Below are 14018 nucleotides of genomic sequence, written 5' to 3'. Positions count from 1 at the left end.
TAAAGGACTGCAATGTTTTGACCAAGCAACAAGGTCACCTAGATACTTAGCACAACGATCGATCTATAAATACACCATCTTTGCGGGCCAATGTTCCACCTTCAGAGCATCTTTATAGCTTTTAATGTACTGTTTTTATGTCAAAAATCTTGATAACTAAAATATCATTTCAATTTCAGAAAATAGCAACTACAAACTGAATAAATATCAAAATTTCACCATTAGCGAATGGTATAATCACCATAGCAAATTAACATAGAACACGTGTAGACCAGCTTACGTCTGTATATCAACTTTATGTAGATTTACAATTCTTAATTCACTTTTTTCTATTTCCTTTTTATATCTAGAGATATTTTTCATATTCATCAATAAATGAAACTTAGCCCTGTAAATATATTTTAATCTTCACATTTAAAGAGTTCATGATGAATAACGGCATGAAAATTATGTTTTCCTGATATTTCAAACCGATATTAAATATCTACTACACTAGCCAACACTTAAAGGGACATCTATATTTCACGATAAAAAATGATTGTATTCAAACTGCTGCTTAACTTTGCAATCAAGAGGCTTTGACGAATAAAAAAAAATTAAAGTTTAAATACTCTACTCTTTGACAGTACACTTCAGATTTCAAAAATCATCAAATTAAAAACAAAAATCGGTGAAGAAAAGTTTTAAAAATTTGAAAGATTTTCTTTGTATTTGATCAACTGCATGGGGGAAACAAAATTTTTTCAGTTAATCGCATTAAAATCATTTAAAAGCTTAAGACTTTAGCTTTAATTTATTTTTTTGTAAATCGCTGATTTTTCTGAACAGAAATATTCCACTTTAAAGAGAAAAGGCCATTTTTTTCTTTAATGCTGTAAATCTCCTGATCTAAGAATGTATCGATACAAATAAATATAAAAATTAAAAAGCGTCTTGATCTAGATGATCTAGCTTTAATGACAAATGATGAGGTCTTTAATGTAGCGTTGCAATTTTTGGCTTTTATTCATTTTGCACCAAGGTATTGAAATCTTTAAAGACTGAGACTGCAACATGTATCACCTGCACTCAACTTAACCTTCTTTTTTTTCCCTACATCCCTGGGCAGGACATCCAGTTAAGTATAGTCTGCCCAGGGACGTGTCCATAAACTCTAAGGGGGTCTCCCCACCCACCGGCTGTATGTCCAGCACGGCAGGTCAACCCCCCCGGTGTCGGATCTTAATGCGCCTGCCTCAAATCCCCGCCAGGAGATAGCATGGCCCAGCTAAGCCGTTCCACCCCCCCCCCACGGGAACCGGGTCTTGGTCTTTATGCCATTGCCTCTAACTGGCAGAGCCGACCCCAGGAGCGCAAGCACCCCCGGAGACCAGCCTCACCAGCCGAGACTAGGTCTTTTATTTTCCCCACAAATTGACAAAGACTCCCAGGAGTCCCCGCCCCTTCATCGAAACCAACACACCTCAGCATGCTGGCCCTCCGAGACGAGGCTGTCCGCCCTACCCCGCACCGACAACACTATCGTTCGTGTCCCCTTGATTCCCTCTCTTTGATACGGAGAATGGTGCCCGCGAAACTCCTGAATCTATCCGAGTTTTGTTGATTGGCCAACTGCCATTCAGCCAGGTTATCTGCCGTCAAGTTGTCTATACCCGATCCAAATCTGAACTGTGCCCACCTGTGACACTAAAAAATCGTGTGACACTAAAAATAGTCCCGATACCACCTCCAGAAGAGCCATCCTATGCATACTCTGCAACCTCCCTCTATTACGTTGAATATTCATAGCCTCAGCCCATACAGAAGCCGCATATAATGCAGAAGATACCATTACAGACATAATCAATCTTCTTATAGAGGCCCTAGGTATGCAGCGTCCAGCGAACATGCCCCTAATAGCTTTAATGGTGGGCACCACGCGTTTACACACGGACTCAATATGTCCACCGTACACCGTACTTCAGATGTTTGTCAATTATTACGCCTAAGTATTTGGTACTATTGACCTCGGCAATACCCTCACCCCAGATCCTAACATTGACTCCACGAAGTCTCCGTCTCCCCGTGAACAGGATACACTTGCTCTTGATGGGGGACACCTCCATACTGTTGCTTATCAGCCAGTCATCAATTAGTCGTAGGGAGAGATTGGCTTTGGCCTCTACAACATACAATTCCCTGTCCTCTACCAACACCGCCACGTCATCAGCGTATGCAATAACTTTGACTACATCTGGGTAATCCAAACTGAGTATTTCATCATAGAATACATTCCATAATAAGGGACCCAGAACAGATCCCTGCAGGACACCCCCGAAGATCCGATATCTCCCGACACCCTCCAACGTAGATACCTCTGTCACCCTGTTATTCAAGTAACAGTTTACCTGATTTAGGAGGTAATCGCTGATATTTAACCTGGTAAGCGCACGCACTCAACTTAACCTAAGATCATGTTATATCACATTTAAAAACAGTAATTACAATTGCTGTTAAGATGCACTCTTAAAAACAGCGACTGCAATTATTATTTTTAATAGATGCTAAGTTTAAAAATTTTGAGGGGCGCTAGAAAATTTTTGATTCTCAATGTGGGTGGTAGGGTGGTAGGCGAAAAAGTTTTAAAATCAATGATATATAGCAATGGTTTAAACAGAGGTTGGTTTTTGACCTTCCACACTAGCACCTATCAACAAACTTCTCCTTTTTTTCGCTTTCTGTTGTTTCTTAATCACCTCCTACTTTCATTGTATATTCACTTCCTCAGTCCTTTATTTTCATACACAATTGTCTTCTATCGATTAATAAATCACTTTTTTGAAACCTGTTATCGAAGACTAACTACAAATTCGTTCCATTTTTGTTTTTAATGACATTAATATTGCAGTAGTATTCATGTTAGTAGTTTAACCCAAGCAACAAAACAATATTAGCAGTGTTCCATCTACTTTAAATTTCAGCATCCTCTGAAATTTCATTATTTAGGGCAACTCTAAGAAATTTTTACTCTTTTGAAATTGTAAGTTTTCAATTGAATCTTTTCTCCCTCATACCCTCCCCACCCCCTTCCGTCTAGTTGTAAATGAAAAACTGAATTTTATTTTTTCTACTCCAAATAGGTACATTGAAATTTGTTCAACTTGCAAACAATAAGCATCCCATGGCCCAATGAAATGAAGTTGACATGTAAATGGGGAGTAGGTGGAAAATATAAGCAGCAACAGCAGTGAAAAAGTTTGCAGCTTTGAATTTGCAAGGACCTAAGCGGAAGATTTTTTTCCTGATCAAATCAGCATGACTATCTAATAGTAAAAACGTAAGTTTGTAAGAATTATAAAATTAAACAAAAAAAAGGCAAAAAAACAATCTCCATCCATAATTTTCAGCATGAGTGATGTATTCCTTCTCGTTTAATAGCGGTTAATAGTAAAATAAAGTAAAATAGAGTAGGTTTTAATTTAATATATATATAGACTAAATTTATATTATTAAATTACTTTTTTTTCTAACTGTTAATTACAAAGTAATAACAGCTCAAACTCTTCTTTCATTAGCAAAATTAATCTTCATACGATTTATTATTTAAAGTCAACAAAAAAAAAATCATTTACGAAGAAATTAAAAGAGAATCTCATAGATTTGAATCATTTGAGAAATTTAAAATTTGTCTAAGGGTTTATCAATTACAACAGAGGAAATTGTTAAAAAAATTGAAAATTATCTGTAATAAGATTCAGGGTCAAAAAAAAAAACCAATAGGAAACAGAATTTTAAAGGGATTTTACAATATAATCTAATCGCTGAATAAAAAGTTAGTATTTTCAACAACTTATTTATAAATAAATAAATTTTTTTTAAATTTAAATTAAGAATTCAAAAGCTAAATGAAATAATAAAAAATAAATTATTATGTAAAAGAGAACTACATAAAAACATAATAAATAAAAATAGTCTAACCGACCGGTAGCCTTGTTAATAGAGGTTTGCTGACATTTTTCCCAAAATTATCTTCTTGGAACTGAATCAACTGCATCACTAGCTGTGCTAATCCTTTACTGTTTGGTGGATCTGCCTGAACATACTGTAAAAATAAAAAAATAAAGAGGTAAACGACTACGTATAGTAACAACACAAAAAATATAGAATAACATTTCATTTTCATTCCAAAATTGTTACTGTTCTGTTATGTTACACAATCCAACTTTTCATTTATTTTACCTGTACTTCTATCTTTATTATTTTACGAGGGTAAGTCAATTATTATCCGCAATTTTGTTTATGTTGACAATACTGTCCTGTTGCGTAGATGACGCATGCATGGTTTAATTGTTGTTTGAACAGGTTTGATGCTGTTAAGTTAGTTCCATTATCTCTGCCATGCCGTTAAACATGGCTGCTCCGCTTTCTGTTTGCACCAAAGAAGAGCGATGTTCAGCGATCTGTTTTTTGTGGTCAGAAGGTGTATCAGGGACCAAAATTCATGGAAGATTTTCAGTATGGTACGGGAACAGTGTGTTGCCGCAACGGAGTGTCTACGAATGGATTGAAAAATTCAAAAATGGTCATACAAGTGTTACGCACAACAAAGGAGCAAGACGACCATTTACTGTCACAAATGAGGAAAACATTGAGCGTGCACGTGACATGGTTTTCTTAGATAAACGAGATCAACTATTGATGAAGTGGCACATCGTCTGCAAATTAGTCACGGCTCTGCCTACGAAATCATCCACAACAGACTTGGGTTTCATAAAGTCTGTGCAAGATGGGTCCCAAAATAACTCACACAGTTGCATAAACAAACCAGCGTGGACATCTGCCAAAAACATTTTGATCGCTACGGTAACGAACACGGCATCTTAGACAGAATCATCACTGGTGATGAAACGTGGATTTATCATTACAAGCCAGAGAGTAAATGGCAGAGTATGGAATGGAAACATCCAAATTCGCACTGTAAAAAAAAGTTCAAGACCCAACCGTCCGCAAGAAAACTGATGCTTACGGTTTTTTGGGACTCACAAGGCAGTGTACTGGAATGAGGAAAGGGGCACAACAATAAACAGTGCGCGTTACAGTGAGATGCTTACTGCCAAGGTGAAGCCTGCAATTCAAAGCAAACGCCGAGGACTGCTGTCGAAAGGTGTTGTTTTGTTGCACGACAATGCCCATCCACACTGCTGAAACGCTCCAGAACTCAACTTTGAAGTACTGGCTCATTTTCCGTATAGTCCTGATCTTGCCCCTTCTGACTACCGCTTGTTTGGTCCACTCAAACAGGCATTAAGGGGCCATCGATTTACATCGGACGAAACAGTGAAAGAAGGGGGTGCAGCCCCCTTCCTGGCTCGCAGCTCTTTCATGAGGACATCAGGAAGCTTGTGCAACTATGGACCAAGTGCATTGAAATGTAAGGGGACTATGTTGAAAAATGATGTACATGTAAGTTTCCTATTTGTATTGCAATAAAATTTATAACTACACTGCGGATAATAATTGACTAACCCTCGTATTTTAATTTTTCTTATACTTCCAACAGTAGGATTTGAACCTACTGCCGTTCACTAACATCAAGATCCTACTAACAGAAACACAACAGCTCTGGCAGGCAATAAGCAAGTGGTAATATAGCAGACAATAGTAAATAACAGGTTCTGTTCGTTAAATATATACCACATAAATTCAATGAAGAAGCTGTTCAGATGCTGCCACATCATAACAATGCTTTTTATTTTACCAGATCAGATTTTGTAGATCTGTATAAGTACGTCCTATTTAGGTATTCAGATATCACACTAGTTGTTTAGTTAGTCAAAGCGAGGGAGTTATTTAGTAGCAATTTCATTTCTTGTGATTATTGTATTTGTCTCTGAAAGCTATCATTTGTGTTGCATAATGGAGCGGCCTATCACGTTATTTGAGTTACATGAATTAATTAGTAAAGCGGAAAGAAAATGTTCAATTTTTGTAGGGCATGGGAATATTACCCTTTTGTAAAGTGTGTTCACTTGGTTGTGAAATGACTATCTGATTCAAGTGACCATTGGCATTGTCACTGTAGGGAATATAGCAAAGATATACAGCTGAAGAAAGACACATGGCTCGAACAGATAAAACTAGACTATTGTAATGCATTGTTATTCATATATTGTTGGAGTTACGAAGTGACAAGTACATTTTGTGAGAGGTAGTTGTACATTTCACATACAACACTGGTGGACTGGAATAACTTTTTACAAGAGGCGTACAACAAAACTGCTTAGGAATCCAATTGAAATTGGTGGTCCTAACATGAATGTTGAAATAAAAAAAGGTAATATAACCACGGGCAACAACACTTCAGTCAATGAGTTTTTGGTGGTCGCAAAACAAACGAATGCTTCCTATATGCTGTTCCCAACAAATGCACAGCTACTCTACCACCCACAATTGTTGAAAACAATAGGCCAATAATTATCCATTCCAATCAATGGGCTGTGTATAGCGGCCAAACATTTTTTTCTTTTGGATATTTGGTATTTTACAACAAACCTAGTAGACTGTTAAAATATCAATCAATAACGCAACTAGCACTGAACCACCAATACAGTAAAACTTGCATTAACTATTATACAAACTGTAATCAATATGAGGGGAACTAGACAAAAGAAAAAGTCTACTTCAAAAAATAAAACTAATATTTAATATTTTAGAGTGAAATTTAGAGGTTAAATAATACAATTCTAAATTATAAATTCATTATTTTAAAACAATATATAATAATGAACACCTAAAATACCATAAACATGTTGAAAGAATATTTTATAGACATTAAATAAAAGCTTATGTTAACATTTCAATTTATTTAGTCATCTATACAAGTTTATGCGCAATTACATTACTTTTAACTGTTATTAATTCACAATAACATCAAACATACAACTGATGAGGATAAACTAGGTGATTACTCTAGATTACTCTGGTGATTACAGATTACATACTGTAATAAACTTATCTCCACTAATCTGAATCATTTAAATATACATTACACCTCAACACAGTAACCACTTATATATACATGGTTAGTTCCAAAACAAGTTTTTCAGAGATACCTAGCAATTTGTAGTATAATTGGTAAATAGGCTGATGATTATTAATGTATTTATTACAACAGAACCTTATTTTCTAATGATAAAGGATCTTTCTCAATATACTTAACATCTTACAATTGATATGAGCTTTCTTAAAAAATTACCTTTAGAACTATGATCAGTAGCAACCGATACTAATTCTGTAAAACCTGCACAATCTTACAAGTCCATGGGCACCAACAAAACGGATAAAAATATCAATCACAGAAGTATTTTAACTCATTAACACAATCTATATTCATAAAATTCAACTAATACAACTTACATCTTATAAATATTAATGCAATAAACTAATGTCCATCTTACATTAATTTTATCAAAACTTTAAAACTTTGCACCAACTTGAACATAACCTTACATAAGACACCAGCCAGTTATCAACTATACAAATAATATAAACTATATCAACTTAATCACTATACAAATACATATGGTCAATGAAATATTAACTCTGTTAAAAATCTGTAAGAAAAACTTAAAATTAGCAACAGATGAAGAAACCTTCAATTTAAATGAAACCATATACAATAGAATTCTGTTATTCTGAAATATTAGCAACTTTTTATCTAAAACCACAAAGAATTTAATCAGCTAAACAAACAACTAAAAAAAACCCATGAAATAAATTAAATGAACAGATAAGAATGAAAAAAAGCCACAATAAAATGTGCCTCAATTATATATATATATATATAAAAAAACAACGCTATTTACTTTTTTGCAGTTCTTTTGTAACCATGCTTTAATACCATCGAATAACGATATTGTTTCTGGTGATTCGTAGAACTTTACATTAGGACCACCGTCCTTTTTAGGCTCTAGTGCCAACATTTTTTACATAAACGACCCCAAACAAATCCTGTAAACAGACTCTCTTCCCACACACTACGTACTAATCAATATGGCTGACACCCGGCGAACAGCGCTAGTGCTGTGAATGAGCTCTAGAACTACACTTGTTCGTAACTCCTAGTCGTAAAGCGCTAGAGCCCGCAAGTTATTTGTTAAAAGAAAACAAGTTGTTTCCTATAGGGCATCCTACACTACAATTTTGTTTTGTATGACTGACTTGTATGTACCAACAAAATAAAACCAAGTCACAAAAATGCATAATGTATGAAATACTTCCTGAAAGATGTTGGTGTCAACATATATATTGAAATTACACGTGCTTGTATGTTTTAAAATACTTGCTTGTACAAACATGATGACCAACATGTAAAAATAACTTTAACTTGTATGTGCATTTTGTTTGTACAAATATGTTAGATCATTACACTCATATTTTTTTTTTTTTTTGTAATAAGTGTATACATACAGTTTTATCCGTCCAGGGACGATAACTGTGACAATTTTGCGTGTACAAACATGTTCGTGGTAATCAAGACAGGTTTGAATTTGTCGCTCATACATTTAGTGCATAGTACTTGGTGTGAAGCAATTGGTTGAATCCTCCGTGTTATTTCAGATCCTTTTTTTTTTCTTTAATCAATTTAAAATTTGTGACATGAGAATTTATCATAAAGAGTTTATTCCAGAATTTATTGAGTTATAACGTAGTTACCCTTGTCTTTGGAAGATAAAAAGTAAGGAATATAGCAACTGGGATCTACGGAACACTGTTTGGCAGAGGTGATGCCCTCGGAATTTAAATATCATTATCCATCAACTTATTATAAAATTTTGTAAATCCAATGACAACTCCATCAGACACTCTTCCATTAACTGCCACATGAATCATAACAAATTCGTAATTGTCATTAACAAGCCCCCAATAATACAATACTATGTGACCCTTATAATTGTAGTAATAACTGCCAGAATTAGGTGGTGGATTTATCTTGATGTGTTTCCCATCTAATGCAACAAGGCAGTGTGGGAAATTCCAAGACAGGTCAAAATCTCTTTCAATATCTAACCGTTCTTTTTTGAAACTTAGAAACTGAAACAAATTCCCATTTTTGTTTTAGGAAAGTGAACAAAGCAGTTCTGAAGTAATTTAAGAAGGATTGCCGCTAAAAACAAGGAAGTTAATAAAAAAGGATAAAGTTATATCACAAACCAATCTTTTACAGAAGGCGTATGCCATACTGTCACAGCCTGAAGATGCCTGCAAAATTTTTGGGGGAAATGTAGCCAGCAAATTGAGAACAACATTTATCCGCTGAAAAAATGAATTGTATAAATAAATAGTAAATAAATTTATTATATAAATAAATAGATTAAACAGAAATAATTTCATAAATATTTTTTTACAAATTTTTTAAATATTAAAATATTATAAATAAATAAATTAGTTTACTTGTTTTATTTCATTTATTTTAATCAAATTTAAATAAATGTATAATGGAATAATTAAAATCAGATAAACAAATAAATATAACATTAAATGTTTGTATGATAAAAATATATTCTTTATTACTGTAAACTCACCCTCATGTATTCACTCCATAAAATTTTATATATAGCTCTGTATGTTTCTGGTATAATAATCAGTAGAGATTGTGGGGAAATTACAGATTAAAATTTTAAATCTTTGTATGTTCTACCGGTCACAAAAAACCGCAATGTTACTGTTTTTTCTTATTTTCTTCTGTACTGATTGCTTCTGTCATTGCAGTATTTCTTTTAGTTATAATCGGTCTTATTAATCCAATAAAATTTTAAAACTTGCTTCATCCATTCGCAAAAACTTTTTCAGATCCTCTTGCGGAGAAACTTTTAATCTATTTAACAAATTCATATGTGAAAAACTTGCTCATTTTTTCAACCGTTCTTTACATCGCTTGTTATGTTTACTATTTAACATTGATATTATTACCGTAGCACTAACATTTCTGTGTGTTGACATGATGGACAGAACAATAAAATGAGGAACAATCCTATTAATGTCCTGTTTAGTTGTTCAACTTGTACGTGCAAGTATGTGAATGTATACATACCTTCTCCACTGCACACTAAACTCTCAGTATTGTTTGCACAAACATTGAAAACAAACAATGCAGAGTAAACTTTATATGATCATCTAATTATTAATTGTAGAATAGGTTGTCTAAACATTTCGTCTCCCTACAGTATCATGAACGTTTACACATACTTTTGCTTTCACAAGTCTTGGCTCAATGTAGGAGCTTTATATATATGAACAGGATGCTTGTACATACAAGATTGCACATAGGGAGCCCTTATAGAAGTTAACCAATTATATATTTGTTTTGAAGTTTTGGAAACTACAAGTTAAAATATATGTCAGACGTTTGAAGTCAATTATTACGATTTCATTTCAGAAAGAAGACTGGTAATTTTTCATAAAGCTGGTTTTCTTTAAAACACAATTGGTGTCAATTAAAACACACAGCATCTTCAATCTATGATTCTACTTTCTTTGAACATGAAATTGAAAATATATAATATAGTATTGAAAGTGAATCATTTAATAATTTTAAATTATCACATTTTAAATGTTTAACAGATTAAAAAAGATTGGTGTAGCTGTTTCTCCAAGTACCATATAAGTTATCAGTCTTTTTTTTATGCAGATATCGCTTACCTTAATCCGTGATATTAACATACAACTTTTATTCAAATTCTGACACTCTCAAATATTAATATCTTCTAGAAAGATAGAAGTAATTTTATAAGTCTATTAAGTAATTTTTTTTATTATAATTTTTTTACAAAGGTTTAATTGTGTTTATTTAACTTTGAATACTAATTAAACATATGGCCCTATTATTGGTTCCCCCAAAATATTTGGTATTCTCAAATTTTTACATTTACTTGTTCAATAAAATATTTGAACTAAGCCTTCCACTCCTAATCATGAATTTGCATGACTTTCATTAAACTCATGACACACTGTCTTATCTTCCTTTATTCATTACTGCAGAACATGTAAATTTTTCACAATTCACAATGAATTTCAAAAGCATTATGATCTTGCACATTAAAAACTTGAATCGCACTCAGGATTTGATGGAATTGTTTACTATCATGCCTTGTACTCCATAGATTTTTATTTTTTAGAAGAATAATCTTCCTGATATCTGGTTCTAAGACCGTTTTAGAATAGTTTTGAAAATTATCTCCAGAGAATTTCAGTGTTTATTCCATGTCATTCTCTTATTTTGTATATCTTAAATTAGTACTATTAGAAAATATTTATTAAAAAATTTGCTGATTACGTGACCGTCCAATGATAAATGTTCACTGCCAGTCCACAACTTTTGAGCCATCAATTTGTGAGTTAACAGTACTTTTTCTTCATTTAATTAATTCCATACTAGCAAGTTAAGGTCTGAAAAACTTTTACATTTTTTCTAATCTATAAAATGTTTCCTTTCAGCTTGTTGTACTTCCTTTTCATAATTATTTGAAACACAAATTTTTTAAATGAAAATACAAACCGATTTTTATAAGTAAAATGTTATTAACCGATTCAAAACATTTTCAATTGATTTTACAACCATTTTCAGTGATTGGCGCTGTCCTTCTCACCCTGTTGTCAGTTAAGGTTATATCAGGGGATTTTTTTTTTATATAATTAGTTATATAAAAATTAAAATGAAAAGTGTGGTGGGGGAGATTTAGGTCTCTCCATGTAGCAATCAAAAATACAAATGGATGCGATTTAAGATCTACACACTTTTCCCAACAACAAAGAGGGCAGAGAAGTAAACCTAGAGAAGTAAACCCTGAATGAAAAGTAAACCCTCAGAAGGTTTGGAAGTAGTAAGATAGCAGCCCTACCACCAGTCTTATTTTGTGCAGCACTCATAATGTGGCCAGGGTAATCTTAATTAATGACAGAACCCAAAATAGTTATTAAACATTTTTTTTAAATTTGGTTCACTTTATCATTTCGAAGCTTATGTTTAGAGTAATTCACATCATCAAATATCATGAACAAACACATAGACCTCGTTTTTATCATGACTGGTCCTTTTTTCCACAAAATATACTTTTCCCCAACCTTTTCTTGTAGGTTCAGTAACTCTTTGGATATTCATTTCTTGATCTGTTTCTATTTTAAGTTGATTTTTCCTGACAGGACAAGCTATGTTGAAGTTATTTGTAAATAACTTATTTATTATATTTCAAATTAAGTTCATTTTCTTTGATTGTATCTGACCAAACTACCAATTTCAGCTTCATTTAATTCTGTTATAGCTTGTATTGGCTGAATTGACACCTCCCACACTTATAAAAATAGTTCAAATTTAAATATATATATACCTTACCATCGTCTGCTAACTCTTTTCTACTTAAAGTAGACATTAAAGTAAGTTCTACTTACTTTAAGTAACTTACATAAGTAAGTTCTACTTAAAGGAGTCATTGAATATAAATTTATGAAAATTAGTCATTTATATAAATGACATTACTATCTTTTATTTCATATGATACATTACTCACAATAACAGTTACTGTAAATAACTGCATAAAAAAAAAGGAGATTATGCATGGTGCATAAGCTAAGTTAGTGCATATATTAATTTAGTATGTTACTATACCTTATCCTACTAAAGCTAACTTAGTATAATTTATACTAAATTACACTTGCGGGTATATTTGCAAAGTGAAGAGCGAAGACCAGAGCACATCAACACCACATGCTACACTCCATATGCTAGTTCGGCTTGCTCAAGATTGCTCGAATGAAGCTCTCAAAATTTTATTAATAATTGACCCTACATTATTTACAGTTAGTTTATGTAACTGCAATTCCTAGAAGTACTTGAACCATGTAAATTATGAACAATTATTAAAATAAAACCACTAATTAATGAACATAAATAATATGTGCACTATTTTAAATAAACTTCTGTTGTATAAGCCATTTACAAAGTTGAAAAATAAATCTAGAATGAAGAAAAAAATTATAAATTTAAAGATAGCCTAAAAAAAAGCAGTGATCACAATTATCATTAAAATTACACCAGGAATCCTGGTAATGGCTAGATCAATGACAGGCTAATCAAAACTGAAAATTTAAAATTACTGTCATTTTGTTAAATTATAATGCACATATCCATCTAACTAATAAAATAAACTAACCATTTAAAAAAATCATTGAAAACTAAAATGAAACATTTGTCTACTTTATCTTTAAGTGAGATTTAAGTGTACAGATTTAAAGATGTTTCAAGCAATATATATCATGCAACAATCACCTTTATCTTATAATTATTTTATATAAAAAAGCAATCTGTCAAATAATTTCTATTTTTCCTGAAACTTGTAGGATATCCAGATATCTTATTTATTCTGGAAGAATGTAAAATATCAGTGAAATATTCTGCCTATTTCTGGATAGTCAAGTTATCTTTTGTAAGTACAAATCAAAATAAAGAGAAACTTATCAATAATCTATTGATTCCAATACACATATATATTTCTTTCAGTTCATTATTGTCTCTTTCAGTCCTGCAGACATCAAGATAATAATCAACCTCTTGCCATAAACATCACAGAACATCCAGTGAATGGAAAAAGCAGCTTAAGTAATCCTTTCTTTTAAATAAAAGAACTAATAATATTTGACTCTTTATATAACTCCACAAATAAAAATCGATAGAAATTAGATCTGAAAACCATGGGGCCAGGCATCCACTTTTTTCCTTTGACTTATTACAGAGGAAATCTTTTTCAAGTAATTCTTCATGAATGTGGCAAAATATGAAGGAGCTCATTTAATTAGAGAATGAAATTTTCTGATTTTTGGAGTACTGCAAACCCTTTCTAACATATCTGGAAAGTTGTTTCCTATTAAAATTTTTTCAAGAAAAAATAAGAGATCTTAAACTCTGACTTGTTTACACTTTATTTTTTGGGCTGTCATGTTGATGTTTTTTAATGACATTTAAAGGTTCAGCATCCAAACATTAT

At 32.5% G+C, this 14018-nt stretch overlaps 1 protein-coding gene across 4 annotated transcripts in view; it reads right to left on the bottom strand.

The window, feature by feature from the left end:
- The window catches only part of mor (SWI/SNF- related protein mor), a 104121-nt gene extending 96091 nt beyond the window's left edge, over positions 1 to 8030 (bottom strand). For 3 of the 4 annotated variants that reach the window (XM_075367688.1, XM_075367690.1, XM_075367691.1), the window contains exons 1-2: positions 7845 to 8030; positions 3962 to 4081 (exon numbers count right to left, since the gene is read on the bottom strand). In XM_075367688.1, the coding sequence (XP_075223803.1) occupies positions 3962 to 4081; positions 7845 to 7961 (237 nt within the window). In that variant the 5' untranslated portion in view covers positions 7962 to 8030. The remainder of the gene's footprint in view (positions 1 to 3961; positions 4082 to 7844) is intronic. The other variant, XM_075367689.1, reaches the window with a different exon arrangement.
- Positions 8031 to 14018: the final 5988 nt, after the last annotated feature.

This window comes from Lycorma delicatula, chromosome 5 (genome assembly GCF_047948215.1).
Source record: "Lycorma delicatula isolate Av1 chromosome 5, ASM4794821v1, whole genome shotgun sequence".
NCBI lineage: Eukaryota > Metazoa > Arthropoda > Insecta > Hemiptera > Fulgoridae > Lycorma > Lycorma delicatula.
This window is presented reverse-complemented; position numbering and strand designations above follow the sequence as displayed.